The 24710-nt window shown below is 49.1% G+C and overlaps 1 protein-coding gene across 3 annotated transcripts in view; it reads left to right on the top strand.

The window, feature by feature from the left end:
* C9orf72 (C9orf72-SMCR8 complex subunit) overlaps positions 1-24710 on the top strand; it is a 338230-nt gene that overhangs the window by 288091 nt on the left and 25429 nt on the right. For all 3 annotated transcript variants that reach the window (XM_078676720.1, XM_078676718.1, XM_078676719.1), the window contains exon 8: positions 7183-7240. In XM_078676720.1, the coding sequence (XP_078532846.1) occupies positions 7183-7240 (58 nt within the window). The remainder of the gene's footprint in view (positions 1-7182; positions 7241-24710) is intronic.

The raw sequence follows: 24710 nt of genomic DNA, 5'->3' as shown, positions 1-24710 counted from the left end.
TACCAGAGATATGTAGGACTGTGCCCGTGTTCTTGTTTTTTACTTCAAATAACCAGCCTTGTCAGCACACCTTTCAAATGTTGCGTACATTCAGCAGTATTTCGTGCATGGCTCTGATACGTCACTTCTGGGGTGGAATGAGGACGAATGTCACAGGAGCACTAGTGAGAAAATGTCCAGATCTAGTGTGATCCCTGCTGAATATTGTCTGCGTTAGAGTATCCACCATAAAGACCATAACCGAATGTAAGTAACTTGTTCTTCTTGACGACTATCATAAGAATGGTGTTTAGGTTCAAATAAGTTGTTTTAGGATCATAGGTCGTTTATTTCAAAAAGTCTTTAGAAGTTTGAAAGGGTAACATGTTTTTGTTAGAGTGACAGCTGATGATGTATCCAAGAGACTGTAACATCACTGAAAGCTTTGTGTGTTTGCTTTTCAAAAGCCTGCTGACGGAGGCCCAAAGTTATGGGTTTAAACGAGGGAAATGCATTGTCTGATGACCTTCCAAAGCCTGCCATCATTTAAGCCTCGTAACGGGTTTGTTTGAGGCATGTGGGCTGCTGAATTTATATCTATGCATAGATCGCCGCCTCGTGTTGGGTCCGGATGATTGCACATTGTTGTCCTAGAAGAGTCTTCGAAGTTTCACGAGATTGGTGGCTCCTCCCTTGGACTACAGTGCGCATGGGTATCCTCTCCATCTTCAGATTGTTTTTTTCCGTCATTGGGTTTGGATGTACCTTCTCGACTCAAGTTCGGAATATACTTAAAATACTTTTCGCGAGGCCAAAAGGCCTTCGAGGCGTCGGTATTGTCTCTCGTTCGGTGCCCGGTACTTCATCCAGTTCTTCGAACAGGACGTCGAAGGCCGTATTGCCTTTCGACAGCTAGGCCCCGACGAGCGTCGACGTTGGAACGGAGCCCGTTCAAGAGATGCCCCGTCTGCAACTCCAAATACCCTCACATCGATGTGCACCCGGTGTGCAATAAGTGCCTATCCCCGGACCACGACGAAGCCAGCTGCATGGCCTGTTCCAAGTTCCGGTTGAAGAAAACACTTCGGCTTCGACGCGCCGCGAGGCAGTCGGCCCAGCAAACAGCGCCAGAACCAGAAGATATCTTCGAGGCAGACGTCATCGAGGGCGCCGATCAATAGGATCCAGACCAGCAGTCTGACCCTGCATCGGAGCACGACTCACAATATGGTGTGGCCGAAGAACAAGACTACGTCCATGAAGAAGACATCGTCGAGGTAGGAGACGACGCAGAAGCCATCGGAGCCGTCGATGACGACTCAAGCGATGAGCAAGGCCCATCTGCAATCGCGGGGCCCGATACTGACACTACACTCTCTGAGGCTCAGGTCGCGGCATCGCCGGAAGGCCTTAGCCAAGATCTTTACCCGCATTCTATAGCCCCGCGTCCAGGCCCGGCTAAGAATACTTCTACAGAGCCATCAATCAATCAGCCACTTTCAGCGGCAAAATCGAAACCGAAACCGACAGCAACTGTATCGAAACCGAAACTGCTGAAGCAAGTCCTCGGATCGACAGCTTCGGATTCGTAGGCTCCAACCCAATCTAAAAGTGTCATTAACCCTTCGGGGTCACAAGGGGGCGTCGACCCGAAACACGGGACGCCGAAGCCTGTCTCTGCCGTCAAGAACGTCACGCTGACGCTGTCGACGTCCACGCCCAAAGCTGGCGACACTGGCAAAGGACTCAAGGCTAGGAAGACTGTCGATCCAAAACTTCCAGTCTCGGCGCCAATATCCAGCAAGGCCTTCGAGTCGAAAAGAGCAAACGACACGAAAGAGCACGTCGCGTCGAAACAAAAAGGCGTCCCTGTTGCGCACCGACAGCTCGAAACGACGCAAGACCGCAAGCAGCCCAGGGATCCTACAAAGTTGGTCGGATCGAAGACTGCAACACTCTCAAAGAAGGTTGGTTCGTCTCCACTGCTTCCACAACCTATTAAATATGGACTGCCCCCGACCGCTCGGCCAAAAACCTTCGAGCTACAAAAGGGCACCGACACTACCAAGAAAGTGTCGGTAGTTTCAAGGACTCAGTCCACCGAGGAGGATGTAATGTTCCAAGCACCCTCCTATGACAATCAGTCAAAACTGTTCATCGACTCGAATACTGGTAGGCTCACCATTTACAAACGGAAAATAGCTCCAGAAACTCCTTTGGAGTCATACAAGATCCCTCTGAAAAGAAAGAGACTCGGCAACCTCACCTGTTCTTTCTGAGCCTGTGGAGTCCTATGAAGAAGACTATTCCTATTCAACCACACGCACCTATGAGGATATAGGGGAGGGATACAATGAAGATGAGTTCAATTATCCTGCTGACACAGATCAGGATGAACAGCAAACATGGACTGACCCTGTTGACCCTGGTGAGCTACAGACCACGCCTGACGCTCAGTCCTATACCATCAAAACCTCGCCTACTGAAGATACTGCTGCGTTTAACGCTTTAATTGAAAGGGCAGCCAAAAACCATGATGTGGACATGCATGATGACCCAGTAGAGGAGGACTTTTTGTTTGATACTTTCTTAACTTCGGAAAGATCAGTAAAAACATTGCCTATGCTGAAGGGTGTCCTTAAACACGCTACTGACATCTTCAAGGAGACCACAAGGGCACGGGTTGTAAACCTGAGGATTGAAAAGAAGTACCAGCCTGCACCTGTGGACCCTACGTACATCAAAGGCCAGCTCCTGTTGGACTCCCTCGTAGTGGCTAATGCTCGTAAAAGGGCAAACTCTCAAACCAGTGGTGATGCTCCCCCTCCGGACAAAGGATCCAAGATCTTTGAAGCATCTGGCAAGCGAGTAGCGGCTCAAGCAGCAAATATTTGGAGGATCTCCAACACACAAGCCCTATTAGCCAGATATGATAGGGCACACTACAACACGTTAGAGCAGCTACTGCAACACCTGCCTGAGGCTTATAAGGAGGGAGCAGAAATGCTGATACAGGAGGGGAAATTAATTTCCAATGCGTCCATCAAGTGTGCGCTAGATGCAGCAGACACGGCAGCTAGGGCCATAAACACAAGTGTGATGCTTAGAAGGCATGCTTGGCTACGCATCTCTGGTTTTAAGCCGGAGATACAAACTACTTTACTCAACCAGCCGGTTAACCCTGAATTTCTCTTTGGCCCTGATGTGGACACAACCCTTGAGAAAATTAAAAAATACACTGAGACAGCAAAATCCATGGGGGCTCTGCAGTCACAACAGTTCAGGGGCAGTTCCTTTCGTCGCTCCGGTAACAGGGGAGCCTCCAGAGGTCAAGCATCACAGCAAGCCCAATACAACAAAGGGGGCTCGCAGAACACCTATAACAAGAATAATAGGGGTGGCTATCGTGGGAACAGCACCAAAGGCAGAGGACGCGGAAATAATAATGCCAGATCCTCCGCCACCAATAAACAGTGACGTCTTGTCACTGCCCCCCGACCACATAACACCAGTCGGGGGAAGACTCCAGCAGTTCCTGCCAGTCTGGGAAGGCATAACCACAGACAGGTGGGTGAGAGACCTTATACAACACGGCTATTGTCTAGAACTAACCTCCACTCCACCCAACATACCCCCAAGGCACCGTCCTATGACCGCAGAGCACATGCACTTATTGTAGCAAGAAGTCATCTGCAAAAAGGGGCCATAGAACTCGTGCCTTTAAATCAGCAGGGTACAGGGGTGTACTCACTGTACTTCTTAATCCCAAAAAAGGACGGGTCTCTCAGGCCCATTCTAGACCTCAGACTCCTGAACCAGTACATCTTGTCAGAACATTTTCACATGCTGACTTTACAACAAGTTCTACCATTGCTCAGTCAGGGAGACTTCCTAGCAACCCTAGACCTGAAAGACGCATATTTCCACATTCCCGTTCACCCAGGACACAGGAAATATCTCAGGTTCACCATAAACAACCAGCATAACCAGTTCAAGGTCCTGCCTTTCGGGGTCACTACTGCCCCCAGGGTGTTCACCAAGTGCTTAGCAACAGTGGCGGCGCACCTTCGGAGACAACACATCCACGTCTATCCTTATCTGGACGACTGGCTTGTTCAAGCAAAGTCAGCCCAGCAATGTGCCAGCCACATGTCCCGCACAATTCACCTCCTACATAGTCTAGGATTTTCGCTGAATTACCCAAAATCACACCTTCAACTCGCACATGTGCGACAGTACCTGGGTGCGACGATCAACACTCTAACAGCGACAGCGCACCCAACCGCAGCCAGAGTCAATAGCATGCAATTGCTCATTCAGAAGTTCAGGCCACAACACTCGCTCCCAGCGCAGGTATTCATGCTGCTGATAGGTATGATGGCCTCCTGCATCTTTATAGTCCCTCACGCAAAGCTACACATGCGTCCGCTTCAGGAGTGCCTGGCACGACAGTGGAACCAGGCTCAAGGGCATCTAAAAGACCTAGTGTTGGTGACCGGTCGTGCATACAACTCTCTGCATTGGTGGAACACACAAAACCTTTGCAGGGGACGACCGTTCCAAGAGCCTGTACCACAGATAGTGCTGGCAACGGACGCATCTCTCCAGGGTTGGGGAGCGCATGTCCTCCATTATACAGTGCAGGGACTGTGGACAGCGCAGCAGCAAAATATGCACATCAACCTGTTGGAGCTCATGGCGATTTTCATGGCAATGAAGGCCTTCAGGCTGCATCTGTGCAACAAAGTCGTGCTGATCCGGACGGACAACATGACTGCCATGTATTACATCCAGAAACAGGGAGGCACGCACTCTCCACAATTGTCTCATCTAGCTCAGAGCATGTGGAAGTGGGCCATTCAAAGGAACATGTTCCTCATGGCGGAACATCTCCCAGGCAAAGAGAACATCTCCCAGGCAAAGACAACCAGATAGCGGACCTGCTCAGCATGCACAGCCACCAGATGCACGAGTGGGAGATACACCCCTCAGTGCTCCAACCATATTTCCAGCAGTGGGGTCATCCAGAGATAGACCTATACGCCACAAAGGAAAACGCAAAATGCCAAACCTTCGCCACCAGGTTCCCACACCCGCAGTCTCAGGGCAATGCAATAGGGATGAACTGGTCTGGCAGATTTGCATACGCTTTTCCTCCAGCACCGCTCATACTGCTGGTGGCACGCAAACTGCGGCAGCACTCCATGACGCTCATCCTAGTTGCTCCAACGTGGGCACGGCAAGCGTGGTACACCACGTTCCTAGAACTTTCAGTGGTGCCTCACCAACGGCTGCAACTCAAGCCCAGTCTCCTCACCGTGGAGACATTCAGCACCCAGATCCGCAACAGTTAAACCTTGCGCTATGGCTCCTGAGGTCATAGAGTTTGGCTACCTCAACCTGCCCCGGGACTGTATGGACATCATCAAGGAGGCAAGAAGACCTACAACCAGGGTATGCCACGCGGCCAAATGGAAGCGATTTGTCATTTACTGTTCTACTAATGACATAAATCCGCTGGATGCATCCACGCAACACATTATATGTTATTTGTTGCACCTACACAGATGCAATCTGGCATATAGTTCCATTAGGATACATTTGGCCGCAATGGCAGCTTATCTTCAAAACAGACAGCATCTTTCTCTTTTTAAAGTGCCAGCCATTAAAGCTTTTATGTAAGGACTCAAAAGAGTGATTCCTCCCAGACACCCTCCTTCACCTGTCTGGAATCTGAACATAGTTCTCACCAGACTAATGGGACCACCCTTTGAACCTCTTCACTCTTGTGAGATACAGTTTCTAACATGGAAAGTGGCTTTTCTAGTGGCAATAACATCGCTACGGAGAGTTAGTGAGCTTCAAGCCCTAACTATTCAAGAGCCTTTCATACAAATTCATGCTAATCGGGTGGTGCTACGTACCAACCCGAAATTCATGCCTAAGGTGGTGTCGCAGTTCCACATTAACCAAACCATAGAACTGCCCGTTTTCTTCCCAAATCCAGACTCGGTAGCAGACAGAGCACTGCACACGCTAGATGTCAAAAGAGCTCTCCTGTATTACATAGACAGGACAAAGGATTTCAGGAAGACTAAGCAACTGTTTGGTGCCTTCTCTCCACAACACAAAGGCAACCCCATTTCAAAGTCAGGTATAGCCAGATGGATCGTTAAGCGCATACAAATCTGTTATCAAAAAGCAAAACGCACATTAACAATTCCCCCAAGAGCGCATTCCACACGCAAGTTAGGGGCATCCATGGCTTTCCTAGGTAACATTCCTCTAGAGAATATATGTAGAGCAGCCACATGGACCACCATACACACATTCACCAAACACTACTGCGTGGATGTACACTCCAAACAGCAAGCTGCTGTAGGTCAGGCTGTTCTCAGAACTCTTTTTCAGACTGCAGCAGCTGGCACGGGCAACCGCCGCTAAGGAGGATACTGCTATTTATTCTATGCATAGATATAAATTCAGCAGCCCACATGCCTCGAACGGAATATGCTACTTACCAGTATGCATCTGTTCTTGGCATGTAGGGCTGCTGACATTTATATCGCCCGCCCTCCTCCCCGGTGCCTGTCGCAGCTGTAGCACTCAGAATCATTCTCAGGCATGGTCATCACTTACTGTATTACACTCCATCTCTACCACAATGGCGAAAAACAATCTGAAGATGGAGAGGATGCCCATGCGCACTGTAGTCCAAGGGAGGAGCCACCTATCTCGTGATACTTCGAAGACTCTTCCAGGACAACAATGTGCAATCATCCGGACCCAACACTAGGCGGCGATCTATGCATAGATATAAATGTCAGCAGCCCTACATGCCAAGAACAGATGCATACTGGTAAGTAGCATATTCCTTCCTATTGTCCAATGTTCTATAAACTTACTAAACCTATATATTAATGTCCATTACTTTTTTCTAAAATACTCATGCCCAACATGCTATTGACCTCCAAAGTGAGATTCAATGTCTTAACCTTTTGACACATCAAACGTAAAATATGATTTTAGTGATCTCCTTGCTCCGAGTTTTTTATTTGTCTGTTGTAATATTTGGGACACAAATGAACATGTGCGGTCTTGCTGAATACATGTAGTTGTAACTCACAATCTTGAAGGTGAACAGAAGTTATGTCCAAGCCTTACAGGTGAACACCCTAAAATGTTCTTTCATTTTCTTTACAGGAATATCTTTCAAGATGTTCTACACAGAGACACACTAGTGAAGTCATTTTTGGATCAGGTACAATGCATTTTTTCTGTCATCCTGTTTAATTACAATTTCCAACAAGTATCAAATCTTTATGGGAGAGGGCACTGAAAAAACACAGCAAAAGATAAAATGTGAGCTGGTAGCACAGTAGATGACTACTTATTGTTAAGGGTTAACGTGTATAGTTCTTGTGCCTATCAAGGAGAATGCCCTGTTTATTGTACTTACTTTAAGTGGGCATTTGGTCAGCCTCCTACAGCCTTTGGCATTTTTTGCTTCAGAACCGTCAGCCATAACTCCTCATAGGACTATTCTACCAGAGCCAGGCATGATTGCTCAGACAAGTAAAAGCAAGTCCAATCAAAACAGTAGCCCCTTTACTCACAAGAGCATCACACACGGGTCAAGGCACAGTGCGGCAAACTATAATAACATGCATTAAAAATGCAATAGGTCTTGCATTCTTTTGAGTTAGAGCTATTGGCATAGCTCAACAGCTACCGGACCGAAATTGCCACTTTGCAGGTGCAGAGCATTGCTCTTTGAAACGGCCTGAAAGCCTAAAACGACGTTTATAGCCTACAAAATAAAAAGGCAGATCAAAACGGCCAGGAGGAACCACGGACGTATTGGGGTGGCCAACGCAAGCCTTAGCCAACAATGAGTAAAGTCGCCTGGGCCTGACCCAAGCACGCAAAGGTGGTAGAACCAGGCCCAAAGCACCAATAAAAACCCAGCATTTTTAAATGGCACAACACCAAACAAATGATAATTCATGGGCATGCCAAAAGCCGATAGAGGAGATAACAATAGGTCTTGCAGACAGCGCATGCGCGCTTCCTAGGCTCGGCCTAAAAACTCCTCAGGGCGTAAGAGGGCTGTGAATCTGAGGAAAACCGAAGCAGTGGCATTCTGATCAGACTGGCCATATTTTTTTGGGTAGAACGCATAATCGTAAAATGATACACCAGCTTCTCAAAGCATCTAATGCCGGGGCTGTACAGACATTCAAGAGCAATAGGGAAAGCCATGAATCCTGTTGTACAGCACATGTTAATTGACTACTAACCAGCCTGTAATTAGAGTGTAGCACCCCTCCCCACACCCGATTTTCATTTATACCTTTCAATCATAGAGCAGGGATGCTTGCCATGTTCCATCTACCTCTAAAATTCCTGCAACTTCCTGGAACCACTGTACTAAAATGCTGCTTCGCATAGTGTCAAAGAGCACCTATTACGGTGACACCTCAATTCCGGTCATTAAGAGCAATGTGCCAAATCCTGGGCTGTAAACCTGCAATTCATTGCTATCAGGTGTTTCAGTTTTAGTTAATTTAAAACAAGCCTTGGCAAATCCAATCGGTCTTACATCGAAAAAGCCACTATCTCTTGCATAGGCATTTTAACCATGTTGCGCACCAGCGTGGCTGCTGTTAAGCATGGCTAAAGGTTAGGGCCTGAGTTAGATCTCGGCGGACAGGTTACTCTGTCACACCGTGACGCATTTCCTACCGCCCGAAATATAAATCCAATTATATCTTATGAGATTTATATTTCCGGGGATAGAATATCTGTCACCGTTGTGACGGAGAAACCCGTTCACTGAGATCTAAATCAGGCCTAAGGTGTGGTAGAAATGAATGGCGTGGAGTGTCGTAAAGTGAAATAGGGAGTACATTGTTGTAGAATATAAGGGTGTAGAGTTAAGTGGCGTAGAGTGTCATAGAATGGGTTTGCAACGTGTTGAGGGGTGCTATGGAGCAGAGTGGAGTGGCATGAGTAGAGTAGGTTAGCGTAGAGTGTTGTAGAATGGCAGAGTGGAGTGGAGTAGAGTAGGGTGGCATAGAGAAGAGTTTAATGGAATAGAGTTTCATTGAGTGGAAAATTGTATAGTGCAGTGTTGTAGAGTTGCCTAGAGTGGTGTGGTATAAAGTACAGTGGTCCAGAGTAGAGTGCACTGGGGTAGGGTGCATTGGTTTTGAGTAAAGTGGTGCAGAGTGCATTGGCGTAGAGTGATACAGAGTAAAGTAGATTGTTTTAGAGTAGAGTGAAATGGGGTAGAGTGGAGTGGTTCAGGGTGGAGTGAAGTGGTGCAGAGTAGAAAGGCGTAGGGTGCACTGGCATAGAGTATAGTGGCGTAGAATGCAGTGGTGTGTTTTGCAGTAGTGCAGTCTAGATTAGATTGCCATGAAGTGATGCAGAGTGTAGTGGTGTAGAGTGCATTGGCGTAGACTTGAGTGGTGCACAGAGCAGTGGGATAGAGTACAGTGGTGAAAAGTAGAATAGAGTGGCATAGCATGCAGTCGTACAGAGTAGAGGGATGTTGAGTTTAGTGTCGTAGAATGCAGTAGCGCAGAGTAGAGTGGTGCAGAGTAGAATAGAATAGAGTGGTGTAGCGTGCAGTGGCGTAGAGTAGATTGTTTCTGAGTATAGTGAAATGGCGTGGAGTAGTGCAGGATAAGGGGTAGTGAAGTGGCAGAGAGTGGAGTGGAGCAAGGTAGAAGGGAGTGATGCGGAGTAGAGTGCAGTGTTGCAGAGTGGAGTGGCCTAGACTGGAGTGGTGCGTAGTAGAGGGGGGTTGGAGTGCACTGGCATAGAGTAGAGTGGTGCAGTGTAGAGTGAAATGGCATAGAGTGCGGTGTCATAAGAGTGCAGTGGCCCACAGTAGATTAGAGTGGCATAGAGTGTATTGATGAGATTAGTGTCATAGAGTGTATTGGCGTAGAGTGCAGTAGAGTTTCGCTGGGTGGTGCAGAATACAGTCCAGTTGCGTAGAGTGGTGAGGAGTAGAGTGGCGTAGAGTTCAGTGGCGTGCAGTTCAGTTGGCGGAGGGTGGCATAGAGTGCATTAACATTGAATACAGTGGCATAGAATAGAGTAGCGTGGAGTGCCGCAGCGTAGAGTGCAGAGTAGATTAGATTAGAGTGGATTGGCGTAGAGTGGAGCGATGTAGTGTAGTGGGGCAGAGGGCATTTGTGTAGAGTGCAGTAGAGTAGAGTGGTGCACAGTTGAGTGCAGTGGTGTATAGTAGTCTAGCATAGAGGGCATTGGAGTGGAGTGCAGGGGCGCAGAATGCATTGGTTGTGAATAAAGTGATGTAAAGTGCATTGGCATAGAGTGCAGTGTCACTGAGTAAATTGGCTTAGAGTAGATTGTTGCAGAGTAGAGTGGAGTGGTGAACGGTAGAGTACAGTGGCTTAGAATGCTGAGTAGAATAAAGTGGCGTAGGGTGGATTGGCATAGTGTACTGGCGTAGAGTAGAGTGGTACAGAGTAGAGTGCATTGGAATTGAGTGCAGTAAAGTGGTGTGGCGTGCAGTGATGCATAGTAGAGTAGTGTGGGGAAGAGTGCATTGGCATAGAGTAGAGAGGCGTAGAGTGGAGTGGTGTAGAGTACTCACAGTGTGGATGGAGAGGTGTAGTGTGGAGTGGCACAGAGGAGAGGGGAGTGGGGTTAAGTGGAATATGCATGGTGTGGTAGCGCACTGCCATTAAAGACAACACATCTTTAATTGAAATGACCATTACATTTGCACAGACATAGTTTTACTGATACGTGTACAGCGCAGAAACGATAATGTATAGAAATGTTTGTTTTGATTGTGTTAAAATATTTGTTCAGAATTACCAAAAAATGTGCTTGCTTTCTGCTTTTCTAAATCCGATATATTGTGAAATATCTCACAGTTAACTTATTGACATTTAAATTTTGTTGTGTACCAGAAAATAAATGGTACAGTGTTCCTCACGTACAGCCCTCATAGCCAGATTGTCCCATAAATCCTCTCACTTTGAAGTCAGAGAAAGAAAAGTAAACTCCAATCTTTCTAGAAGACAGAGCCTGACATATGACCTCTGCCTTTGAAAGCACAGCAAATGTGACAAGATGAGAACAAGATTTAAAGGTCTGTTTACAGAAATCCAGTCTTGGTGGAAAGAATACAGTAAATCGGGTTTGGGCAACGGAAGCGACAAACTCAAGCTGGACAGCCTAAAACAAATCTAGCCAGCAATTCGAAAGCAAGCAACTGTGAGTTACAAACCACAAAGCCAATGGTAAGCAATGGGCAGAATGTATTCCCAGGGAAGCTTTCTGCATGTCCCCAAGACGCTTTTAGCAAACCAGACAGTTGCACTGTCTTGTAGGCTTCGACCTAACAAAGCATGGCAGCAACAACCAGAATTCATTATGTTGCCACATGAAAGATCGGAACTTAAAACAGTGTCTATGATGCCATGGAGTTAGGTGGCCACACAGAAAATGCTGTTCCGCACCTCATGCAGTGCCGTATATACATCTGTTGCTTGCTCGATCTTTTTATTTCAGGAGAGCCTGTAAATGAATGTGATTGGCTTTCTCGAATACCTCCAATGCAAAGGCTGTATTGAAAATTGGGCAATCGTTTTTAGAGTCTTACAAGCCCAGGCAGGGTTTTTTAAGTTACGAGGAGTATAATCCTCAATTATCTTTAGTTCAGGCAGTAAAGTTCTAGTTCAAGCGACACATTAGCAAATTGCAGCTGGAAGCAAAATAGCTCTTGGCTGCACAGCTTGATGATGCTGTATTGACAGGGGTCTTCTACACAGATGATTTATAGATGATTTCGGTCCCGAGACAGTAGCATTATTCGTTCATTGTTCTAGGGCAGCTAGTAATGCCCTGCCTCGTGGCTAAGAATTTGTTGTAAAACACCAGTCAACAAATGGAAAATGAATTCCTTTTGCAACTGGGTTTCAACATGTTTGTGCATATTAAATAACCCCTGTGTAAAATAGCTGGATCTTTTCTGAAAAAAACATACTCTTAGCCTAATGCCTTTCTTTCCTATTCCTTCCTTATTAATTCCTGCTTAATAAACATCAAATTCTCATCTGAGGAGTTATAACAAACCCTTGTGGCTCACTATGTGCTCTTTTTAGGACATGCAAGTCCACGAAAAACCGTTACCAGTCTTTCTCTTAATTGTTGATGCAACTGATACAACTAACGTGTTTCCAGAACATGCTTGCCATGATAAAATATTGTGAGAAAATCTTTATGCTGTGTTAGCAGTCCCGAGGTATTCGAAGTTGCATTCATATTAAAAGGGGTGTCTATTAAGATGCTCTTTCATCCTTACTGGTGTAACATTTTTAAGAACTCAGTATGTGACTCATGATGTAGCCTCCTGATTAATCGAGAATTGATTTTAGTGATTCCTGCAGAAAATAACCTTATAGCCCACCCAGATTGTCATCTGCCCAACACATTAGTGTTTTAGTATGATAGTCAATCCAAGGTGTGTCCTAAAATATGCATGAGCTTCCATATGTGTTTCTCAAAAGCAGGTGCCTTAAGGGAAGTCCATAAACCTTTTTCCTGTTTATCCTTGGTATCCTCAAATCTAAGGTTTTATCTCTCAAAGCTCAACATCATATATGTGGTATTATGATGTCCGGTACTTCACCAGCTAAGCAATCTTCACCCATCAATGGACTACATATCAAGGAAACCAGTATGGTGTCTATTGGTGCGAGGGAGAATTTAAGTTGTTCAAGCCTAGTCTTTTGATGTGTATTTGATGTAATGCTAAACTGCGACCAAAATAATTGTCTTTCTGATAGTAATGATTTACTCTAGCAAATATTAGAATCTGACACTCCTTCCACGAATATTCTAGGAGATTCCAGTGGTCTAAATTTTAAATTGTACAAAGTTGAAGAGGATAAGAAAAGGTGGTTTCTTGTCAACCTCAAAATGAGTATTCCTTAGGATTCTGGGCTGCTTCTTTTGCTTGACGCCAAGCAGCACTTCTTTGTTGGTAACCATGTGAAAAGGTGTTACGGGTGTGAAGAGGGAGCGTGGCCGTGGCTTGAAAGATGGCATGAGCAATCCGCTCTGCTCCGGCCCAACAACAATCCTGCCACATCTGTCTGCTTGGGTGAAGGCTGGTGACCCCAGAGCACACAACTGCTAGCTGGGAGCCACTATGTTGAGGTGGTGGACAGAAACGAGGTCTGGGGCAGCATCGGCGGACATCCCGGGAAGAGGCCTAGAGGCGCGGACTGGGGCCTGCAGCCGGGACTGGACTCGCCGAAGGAAGGAGTCCCGACAAAGAAACTAGCTGAGGGGAGAGCACCGGGAGGAGCACCCCCTGTTTGCCCCACTGCCCTCCCCGGGGACAGCAGTGGACTGCGGCCTGCACGCTGAAGATCCGGAGGTCCGGTGGCGGACGAGAGACCCTGAAACAGAGAGACGAACAGACGACGCCGACACTCCCTGGAGGACCCCGGAGGAGTACGGGGAGGCCGCACCGATGCCAATGAGGAGGCGGTGGCCTCATTTGTAGCACGGCCAAAGACTAGAGCGGACCCCACACAAGCTCCTGAGGTGAGAGAGCCGCAGCTGTGATGGCAGCCGGGCCGACATCGAGGCCCAGTGCAAGGAAAGCAGAGGGGCGGGCAAGGTGCACACCCCTCCCCCCTAGAACTACGTGGAGAGTGCACTGGGACAGGGTGGAGAGGCTGCGACCTTGCAGGCAGAGAGGTGGAGGCCCCATGGAAGCGTTGCATACACCAGGAGCAGGCCCGGAGTACATTCTGTTGCAGGGTTTCCGCATATACACAGAACTATGCGCAGTATTATGGGACCTCGGTGTATAGGGACTCTGCCTTACTACCACCTTAGTGCCCACGAGCCCAGCACCGACTAGCTATAGTGTCTCACTCGCTCTCCTACATGCTCACGAAGAATCAAATGATTAGACACCCTAGAACACAACACTCCTGAATCTCCAGAAACGTGGATTGAAAGTAGGAGACGCGCGCTGCGGGCAGAGCGAGTGGAGATCATTGCCGGTTATCTTTTTAAAGCTGTTTGTGCAATAATTGTTTTTTAATCACTGTCGCTTCCCCGGTCCACCGCTGCCTCGGCAGATTGCTGTGGAGGGAAGTTGTTGTTCTATCACACCGGAAGTGATTAGACTCCCGGTGTGCACCACACATCAATCAGACGGGCCCTTGGCCTATAAGGGGATGGCGAGTCAAGCGCGCAGCGGGCGAGCGCCGAATACGCGCATAAGACAGGCCCGTCTGCGCCCGTCCGCGCCAGTACGTCGCCTTTCGCCAGGGACCCTGGTCGCGTGGAAGGTGATAGATATACCTATTCCAGGGACACACTTTTAGGCCTTAACCACTCATCTGCGCAATGCCGTAAGACATTCCCCCGGTATAGAAGGTGCTCTTTTAAATGCACCTGTGGATATATGCGTCCTAAACTTAACGCACCCCCCTTATTGGCTAGTACTAATCCACAACAACGACTGTTGATTGCCCATCTCAACACTAGATCACTAGCCAAACATCACATGGAAGTCCATGACTTAGTTGAGGAACATTCCTTAGACATCTTGTTTCTTACAGAAACCTGGCTTCAAGATGATATGAACACTATTATCAATTTGGCCACTCCAACAGGATACTCCGCCTACATTCTCAACATAATTAACAACAAGGGGTGGTGATGGACAGAGTCTCTGAATTAAGCAGAAAACTCTCACCCAGTCAAGAGATCAGGGCTAGATCCAACACCGTTTTACATTCTCAACAGGCAATCCAGAGGTGGAGGCATTGCGGTTATACTGAAATCTCAATACCTATGCCAATTTACTGAAATAGATATTCAGGGGTGCGAATCTGCCCGTTACAGCATTAAGATAAATCCCCACTTAACGCTGTCGGGTCTCCTGATCAAGATAACAGCTTTATTAAAGCTCTTGTAGAAACAGTAGGTTCGTTGGCAATAGTTACGCCTAATTTTAATATCTTAGGAGATCTAAACCTCCATTTTGATCTCACCTCTGATCACAAAATCAACAGTCTATTAGCCGACCTTGCAGCATTTCAACTCCGCCAATTAGTCACGTGCCCCACGCATAGGGCAGGCCATCTCCTGGACCCTATCTTTACCAATCTAGTTGAGGCCTCGGTTGAAGGGCCCATTCCAATTGCCTGGTCCGATCACATGATGGTAATTATGTCATGTCCCATACATGAGGTGTCCAGTGGGAACAATGCCCAACGAGTCCTCAAGCGCCCGTGGCGTAAGCTACGTCTCGAGGATTTCTACGCCCTTCTGAAAGGGGACCCCCTTGATGTTGAGGGCAACACTGAGCTAGGCTATGAAAACTTCTGCACCTGGTTGTCCCAAGCCTTAGACTCTCTGATCCCAGCCAACTGGATCAGAGCTCGTTCTCAGGAATCCAGTCCATGGTACAACGAGGAGCTCGCTACCCTTAGGAAGGATTGTAAACTTATTGAACGTAGATGGAGGAAATCATACGACCTGGCATTAAAAGGCCAATACAGGGCGGCACAAAAGAACTACCATAGAAACATCTGTAGGACTAGAGCCGCCTACTATACCAACGAGATCAAGACCAGCCAGAACCCCTTGAAAACCATCTTCAAAATCCTAAAAGACCTCTCCGCCAAAAAAGTGGCGGTAGCAACTAATGCCTCCTATCTGCATTGTGAGAAACTTGCTTCCTTCTTTATAGATAAAATACAAACTATCTATAGGTCCTTTCCAGCCACCCCTGAACTTACCCTCCTTAGTAGAGGGACGCCCAACAAACTCACGACTATTCCCGAACTAAGTCAGGACAATTTTCTCAGACTCTGTGGGAAAGTCAAATCGGGCTCTCCCGCAGACCCACTAAAACCTGCCCATTTTAAAGAAGCCTCCGCACTTGTACTCCGTCCCCTCCGTGAAATTATTAACTCTTCCTTTAGATCTGCCATCATACCCACTAGATGGAAGCAGGCTTGGGTATCCCCCATAATTAAAAAAGCCACGTTAGACCCTACAAAACCGAAAATGTTAGGCCAATATCACTGCTTCCTTGGCCGGCCAAGGTGGCTGAATCCCACGTGAATAGCATCTTAACAAAATTCCTCTGCGCTAATTCCATCCTCGACGCCTCCCAGTACGGATGCCGCGTGGGACATAGCACCGAAACGGCACTTCTAGGTGTAACAGAACATCTTCGGAACATCATGGACTCCGGTCAGACAGCAGCGCTGATTCTTCTTGATCTCAGCGCTGCCTTTGACACGGTCTCACACGAGGTACTGTTGCATCGATTGGAGGCAGTAGGAATCTGTGGACAAGGACTAGAATGGTTCAGGGCATTCTTGACCGGCAGGTCCTTCCGTGTATCTACCCCACCGTTTCTATCAATGGAACGTGCAATTGAGCAGGGAGTACCCCAAGGATCTGCACTCAGTCCGACGTTATTTAATCTCTACGTCCAGCCACTGACTGAGGTCGCCAAACGATGGGAGCTTTCTATAGTCTCATACGCGGACGACACTCAGTTAGTGGCAGTGCTGAGTGAAGATTCTGGGCTGAACGCATCCAAGTTTAAACTTGGCTTGTCCGCAGTTACCAACTGGATGACATCTAATTACCTACAGCTTAATGCCAACAAGACTGAGGTCTTACTTGTAGGAAAGGATGTCTCAGCCTGGGGAGTGAAATGGTGGCCTGATATGCTCGGAACCCCTCCTGAACCCAAGAGTGAGGTAAAAAACCTTGGAGTCTGGCTAGACTCGTCGCTTAATTTTATTACCCACACTAAAAAGGTTGCCGCTACTTGTTTTGGGATCCTTCGGAACCTGAAGCCGATCCTAAAATTTTTCGATCCCCCTACTCGCCAGCTCATAGTTCAGTCCTCCATTCTATCTCGACTTGACTATGCGAGCTCCCTACTTTTGGGAGCTAACCAGGCAGAGGTAGGAAGACTGCAACAAGTCCAAAACGCGGCGGCAAGAGCCTTGACAGGGCTCCCCCGCTCCCAGTCGGTCTCTAGCACCTTGACCAAACTCCACTGGCTGCCCGTGGACAAGAGGATTGAATTCAAGACCCTCTGTCTGGCATTTAAAATCTTGCACTCTGCATCTCCCTCCATGCTCTGTCCCTTGCTGACCCCTTATATCCCCAGGCGCGTTACGCTCAGAAGGTCAGCACCTAGTTGTGATTCCTCGAATAAATCGCGAGCGAAAGGGTGGACGCTCTTTCCGCTATCTCGCAGCGAAACTATGGAACGCCCTGCCACTCCAGATTCGGGGCCTACAGGACCTCTTGCCATTCAGAAAGGCTATCAAAACCCACCTCTTCTGTTGATCCCTCTGTTATGTTATAGCCGCATGTCCACTTCTGCAGTAGCCGTTTTCCTGCTCATTAAAGCGCCGGGATGCCCCTTAGCTGGGGCATCTGCGCGCTATATAAGCACCTATAACATAACATAACATAACAGACACACCTTTTCGCTCACACTCTAGTACCTGTCTACAATAAGATCTGACCGAGACACGAATATGGTTAAAATGTTTATTTTAACTATCGAGCTCTTACATACAGTATACATAGTATACTGGCCACAACAAGCCGAAAAATGCATAACACGAATATAGTTAGCATTGCAGCTAGGCTATACATCATAAAGGGAGTTGTCATCATATAAAGACAATGGAGAAAGGACTTTAGTGCCTCTTGGTAAGAAGAAGCATTATTGCATAATAGAAGATCTCTGGGCTTTGTCAGCAGACCCCATGCCTTAGACTATAGATGGTATTTCTACATCGTAGGTGCGTGTTGCTCTTCTCCCTGGATAGGTCCCTCTCCAACTGTTACCTAAACATAGATCCCTATAATATCAAAGTACGAGTCTCCAGCAGAAGCTGCATTAGTATGTTTTGTCTAGGTGCTAGGGCCTGACCAGAACCGAATAACAAGGGGCATTGTTTATCGACCTTGCTCACAATGTTCAGACTAAACTCCAGGACCAGGTAGAATACGAACACAGCAGACAGTTCTCATGTGAAAGGCATAAACCGAGTCTTGCAAAAATAAAGCCATGTAGTAACGTGCGCAAAAATATCATGGCGGCATAGCTCATGCTAACTTAGTGATGTAGACAATGTATCTATCCACCACGTGACAGTTCCTGACAAGAGAAGGCTGCCACGGTGAAAGTGTGTGGGCTGACATTGGGGCTTGTGACGGTGTATGTGAACGAAGGGCCGGCGTGTGGAGCACAAAGGGATGGGGAGTGAGCTCGACTTCACGTCAGAGAAAAGGGAGCCCGGCCTCACCCAAAAAAAAAGGAATAGGCTATTTCGGAACAAAGACTGGGTCCCTCCCCCGAGTGCCACTTGCCTGCAGCTACGTTAAGGAGGCCTGGACCCAGCGGTATGGAGGCTAACAAGTAATGGGAGGAACAACAGATACTGGGTTTGGTAAAAGGGACATCACTCCACTGAGATGGGCAGGGCACACTGACTGGCAAGGTTGGTCAGATGAGTTGAGGGAGCATGCCACACATAAGTGTGGAAGTCCCAAGAGATACCAGTGCGGAGAGGCCCAGCCTGCAGTGACCTGCAACCTGAGGAAGAGCACAGAGGTCTATGGGCTATGGGGCACACAGGAGGGGAAGGTCCGAGAAATAGAGATCTGCTCCCCTGTCATTGGCGCTCTTTTGAGCGAGTAGGGATGAACTTGGCACTGAGTCAGTGGACTGGACTGCTAGTAAAACCCCAGCCTGGCTTGAAGAGGATGACTGATTTAGTCCTGGCCGAGTTTTGATCCTGTTAAATGGGGGTGTGTGAGGAGCACACCTGATATAATAGTTTTTTAGGTTTATTCTAATGGTGCTGCTACTGCTAAGGTTTGTCACGCCTGTTGAGAATGCTAAGTTATGATGAGTACCGAACCCATCCAGTTGCGCACTGTGCACTTGGTGTTACTCCCACACCTTCAATGTTTTAACTTCTCCACAATTTTAACAGTTATTCAATTCATTTGATCCTGGCCACCCAGGTGAGGCGACTGAACTACTTTCTTTGAGGGACCTCTGTATGGGTGTAGATTGTCGGCAGGCGAGGGGATCCGGTGGGACATGTGAAGCTGAGCATCCTAAGAACTCTTCTATGACGGAGCAAACTCTGCTTGGGCGGATATCGATTGGGGATCACCTGGTAGGTCTCAGACCAGACTAGCCCACCCCACAATGAAGGGAAAGGAATAGGTGTGGTTCTGGAGTAGGGGTCTGGAGAGCTGGGGCCCTTATGGAGCGGCAGTCACTGTCTGGGGAGCTGGGAGTGAGTGCAGAGGTCACCGTCCCTGGTCTACAATAAGACCAAGAAGGGTAACGCTACTGTCCCCATCAAATAAGTGCTATACTAGACCTTGGAAGAGGCTGATGTCGAGCTAATGTGAATAGCGCTCATTCTATCTGGCACCTGGTGTCATCGCGCATACCGTGGCCACCACTGGGAAACTGAAAGCTAAACAAGGGACCATACAGTCGGAGGGGGCAGAAACCTCACTGGTAACTACTGGGTCCAAGACTGAGGAACAAGGCATTGCTGAACTTTCGATACATTCACACTAGGATAAGGTGCTGGTCGCCATAGCAGACACAAAGGTCACCCTATAACAAGATTTAGGGGCATTGTCGGTCGGGTTGGAGCCTGCTACTAGTGGAGCACTACAAAATGGTGGATAGAGTGAAGGATGTGGAACTCGCCATTGAGGATCTACCACCGTAACCTGCGACCACATTCGTAAAATAGATTAACTGATGTCCAGAGTGGCAACAGTGAATAGAGAGCCGAAGATGCAGAGGGCCGGAACCGCTGCAACACTATCAGAGCGGTGATGGTCCTGGAAGCAAAGGAGGGTATGGACATGGTGTCCTACCTCGAGGAAGGGCTTCGCACCGTAGTGGCTCTGGGATTGGTCATGCAGTTTGTTGGACTTAGCCTTTTCCCCCAAAATTTTTCGCTTTTGCCCCCCTAATTTGGAATGTCTCCCCCATGGGATTAAACCTGTATAGGCCATGAGTGGTGTGAGACACCTTGTTAAATTGTAATGCTATGTAATAGTGTGAGCACTTGTAAATTCCCCCCATTGTAAAATGCACCTGACTGAAATGTCCTATGTTTAAAATGGATGCCATGGCCATGGGTTTTGCCGCGGAACTGCCATAGGTCAGCGGTCTAGATAATATTACCCAGCTACCCCTAGCTTTTGGAGGGAGAGCCTGGCGCCCAGGGTGCTCAACCCCTCCCCTTGAGCCAGTTTAGGCCAGCTTTGCCAACATTTTAGAAGGTTCTGGCACTGCCTGGGAGGAGGGTATAAGTAAGGGGGATGTGCCACCAGAGAGTCAGTCAGCCATGGACAAGAAAGAGAGGGGACCTGCTGCGAGGTGCTACCGCCACATGGGCCTGTGAGCTGGGCCCTGCACCCCTAAACCCCCCACCCTCTGCTGTCCCCTGGGCTCCTGACAAGGGAGGGCCCCTACCCAGGTCCCTGACACTGTGGGGACCGGTAATTACGCCAGCGCTGCGAGGAAGAAGCGCCCAGGAGGTGAGGAGTGGGACTGTCTACCCCCCTTGGGAAGCTGTGGCCCCTTTGAAGCACCATGGGGAAGATTGTGCCCCCAAAAGAACTGCTACTGGCTGAGGTGCTGTGAGGCCCTGTGAAAGTGCTGGGCCCTGGGACTGTTGTGGCCCCCTAGTGCTGTAAAGCCTGCCTGTCAAGCACTATAATTGCGAAGCGCTGAGGAAGAGTTAATTTCCTGCCCCCTCTGCGTGGCCTGATGAAGGAGCTGAGGTTGTGGGCAGAGGGAGGAGCAGTGCGCTGTGAATAGCGCCATCCTGCTGAGGAGAATCGCGCTGGAGGAGCCTACCCTCGTTTTGGCACGCTGTCCGCCATATAATTAATTAATTAAAAAGGGAGCCTACCCCTTACTGCCGCCGAGGAGACTGTGGCTCTGCTGGAGGACTGCGCCTCGTTGTCGCCGATCTCACCGCCGCGGCCCGGCGCTTGAGGGACCCCCCCACTGCTGTGGGCATCGTCGCGGCGGCCCCCGGTACCAGGAGAGGGCCGCCGAAGTGAAGGAAGGGCCGCGCTAGGCCCTGAGGCCGCCGTCTCCCGCATCACGTGACGGGGTCCCGGCCGCGTCATCGGCCCGCCCCCGCCAACGCCGTGCTCGGATTCGCCTGCGCGGCCGTGACCCTGGAAGGCCGCGCAGGGATTGGCTGTCGGCCGGGAGAAGACGAATCAAAGCCCCGGGTCCCCGTGAGGTAGCAGGGGGACCCGGGAGAAGCGCCGGTGCGGGGCCCCCGTGGTCGAGGGGGAGCCCCAAAGCGGGAGCGACCGGAGCGGGAGCCCACCCCGCCGGTCTGTGCCCCGGAGTGAGGGGCCGGTGGAAGAGGCGGGGCCGGGGCACACTGTCGGTGCCAGCCCCGCCGCCTCAGAAGAAGCGAAGCCGGCCGGAGGAATAGAGTGCCTGCGGGGCTCCCGTGGGGAAGAGGGAGCCCTGATTGTGCGGCAGGAGCCCGTGGGAGGAAAGCCAGGTAGGCTTCCCCCGCGCGTGCCAGGTCCCCGCGTTTGTCCCCGGCGGCCTCTCTGAGGCCGTTTGGAAACCCCGGGCCCCCTGAGAAGAATAAGGGCCCAGGTAAAGACCCGTACGGAGCAGCTGCAGAGGGAGAGGGAGCGTCGAGGCACAGGATCGGTGCCGGTCCCTCCCCCGCATCTAGTGAGAGTCCTAGAGGAGTCAGGAGGACGGAGTTGAGGGAGCCCCGTGGGGAACAGCGGAGCCCGGGCCTCGAGGCACATTGCCGGTGCCTGGCCTTCCTCATTGAAGCCCCACGCCTGCTGAGGTCCCCGTAAGAAAGGAGCCAAGGAGCAGTCGGTGAGTGGGGCCTTGGTTAGACTGTGAGGAGGGTAGAGGGCAACGGGGTACATTGTCGGTGCCCGCCCCGGGGACTGTGTTACCTTATCAGGTGCCCCATCTGGCAGAGGGCACCTGCAACTGGGGCTCCAGAAGGATTGTACTGTCCTGACTCTCCTGCACTTAACTGCCCCACCAGATAAACTCAGGATTGCCCTCATTGAATATATTGGGGTGGAGAGTATCATTCCCCCTCTTTGAAGATATAGATCCCTGCTGTAGGGGTTGCCCTGAGGTCCCCCAGTTATTACGGGGAAGGAAATGTTTAAGGGTACCCCCTGTTGTTGATGTTACTGATGCCAATGCATATTAATGCTTCCCGCCTGATGTTTGATATCCCTATGCTGATTTATTGCAGGTGTTCCTGTATGTTGGGATTTACTGTGATGCCCTGAAGTTTCCTTTACAGGGGTCGGGCTGGAGTTATAGTGCACGGTGTGTACTCATGCTGATGGTATTTTGCAATTACAGTAAGTAACACTAAGGATGAGAGCCTAAGTTGGCCCCGCCATATTGGCCCCAGGCTCAATGTTAATTTAGTCACATTTTTATTTTCAGGTATGGACTTACAGACTCAGCCCTTACTTCCCATGTAAATAATCCCCCCCTTGATACACTTGGCTCTGGTGCCAGTTGGCGCTGTGTGATGATACCACTGTTATGCATTTTTGCTTTGCAGGTTGGAGATACTAAACTTCTTAATTTTCCAACTCAAACTGGTGTCCGGCCTCTTTTGTGGTGTGCTTGGTGTGTCGTCTGTGGGTACTGCGTGAGTGCTTCACATGTCCTCGAAGTTTGGCCTGCCCGCTTGGTTCCATGCTACCCCCTTGGCGATTTGGGTAACCCCATGTCTTACACAGTTCTTTTCCCTGGAAAGGGCGCATTGAGTGGCAGTGCGCCACTTGGCGCCGGGGCGACCCCTCGACCAATGGTGGCAAGGCTCCTACATTGTAGGGACCGAAATATAATCCTTCAAAATACTCGAACCATGTTGGTGATGGAGAACAGCAAAGTAGCAATTTTCCCAGACTTCACAGCTAAGGTTCTGGCCCACAGAGCATCTTTCCTAGAAGCAAAGAAAGTCCTACAAAAATGACGGCATTCAGTACTCCTTAATGTTCCCGGCCTAGCTTAGAATAATTAAAGAAGGTAAAACTCCTTTCTTTGATACCCCAGAAGCTGTGTGGTCCTGGTTGGAGGTGTATAAAGCTGGAAAACCACCTCAACAGTCACTGATTGGTTCTGGAGCACTGATTCGACTGGCCCGGAAAAGCTTCAGGCGATCGACTAGAGGGTCCTCGCTGAAAAAAACTACCTCATCCCAGATGGAACATGAAAGAATGATGGCGCTGCAGGTTGTGGCAGAGATCATGTCGTCACAAACAGTGGAGTGGGCACGGATGGGTCCTCGGACCATAAATCTGTAAACTCAGACTCTGGAGGTTCAGTACTGAGCAACGCGGCACTGCCTGTTGGGACCCTGAGGTCGATGGATGAACTGATCAAAGGTGGCCTGGACCCTCCTTGGGGTGTGGGGATATGCAAGACTTAGCCTGCTTTATGAGCAAGGGACTGATGAGTATATAGTAGCGAACGCTTGGACTGCCAACACTCGGAGAGGACATGTAATAGACTGGGGCGGGTGAACACTCACCAGCAGGCATCACAAGTGGGACATGAGCTGGACATGTACGACACTCTACAGCCTACTCCCAACCAAATTGTCCCTACTAGGAAACTAGAGGTGGCTATCATCTCATAATGTTTTGTTTCTATTACAGGTTTGAGCGGTCAGCAGTTGTGAAGCTGCCCTTGGGATGGGGAGTTACTTGTTTTGGTGTTTAGCGGTTGTCTGTGGGGTCACAAAGGGTCTTGCTACAGGCAGGGAGGGTGGAGATGGGAGGAGGAGTTGGGGGGACTCGTGGACCAGTACTTACCATGACGCATGCAAGGCAATTACACCATGACGTGACATTTTTGTCCTAGAATGTGAGAGGGATGGGACCAGCGGCCAAAGGACATAAAATACATAGCTGCATTAGCCGTAGGGGGCACATATAGTGATGCTACAGGAGAACCATCTCACAGCGGAGGAGGGTACCCGTTTGCAGCGTAGATGGTGCAGCCAGATGGTGCAGCCAGTTTGCTGCCTCTTATTCTGCATTTTTGAGAGGTGCATTGCTGTGGATCTGATCCAGGACACCCTTTGACGTAGAGCTTTCATGTATTGACCCAGAGGGCTGCTATGTATTAGTGAAAGGCAGGTTACTGGGGAAGGAGATTGCATTGGGAAGCATTTATGCCCTGAACCAGGACCAGCTCCAATATCTATGGACATTATCCACGCCCCTTTCATCCATAGGTACTAATGATCTCCTTCTAGGGGGCGACTTTATCTGAGTAGCGGATGTAGATTAAGATAGGTCAACTCCCCCGCTTCATGGCATATTGGACTCTAAAACAACAATGGGGTTTCAAGTTTGTAGGAAACATTGGGACCTGCAAGATATTTGGAGGGTACAACATGGTCAATCGAGACACTACTCTTATTACTCCCATCTTTATAGCCTGCACACTAGATTGGATATGTTTGTTTGTTCTACCCGCCTGAGCCCCTATGTGACGCACACTGAATATCTAAGGTGTACTCAGTCAGACCACAACCCTGCTGACCCTCCGCCCAGTTGCGGAGCCCACTGCAACCCCCACATGCTGACTT

This window comes from Lissotriton helveticus, chromosome 2_1 (genome assembly GCF_964261635.1).
Source record: "Lissotriton helveticus chromosome 2_1, aLisHel1.1, whole genome shotgun sequence".
NCBI lineage: Eukaryota > Metazoa > Chordata > Amphibia > Caudata > Salamandridae > Lissotriton > Lissotriton helveticus.
Note: the sequence above shows the minus strand (reverse complement) of the source record. Positions and strands in the feature narration are given on the sequence as shown.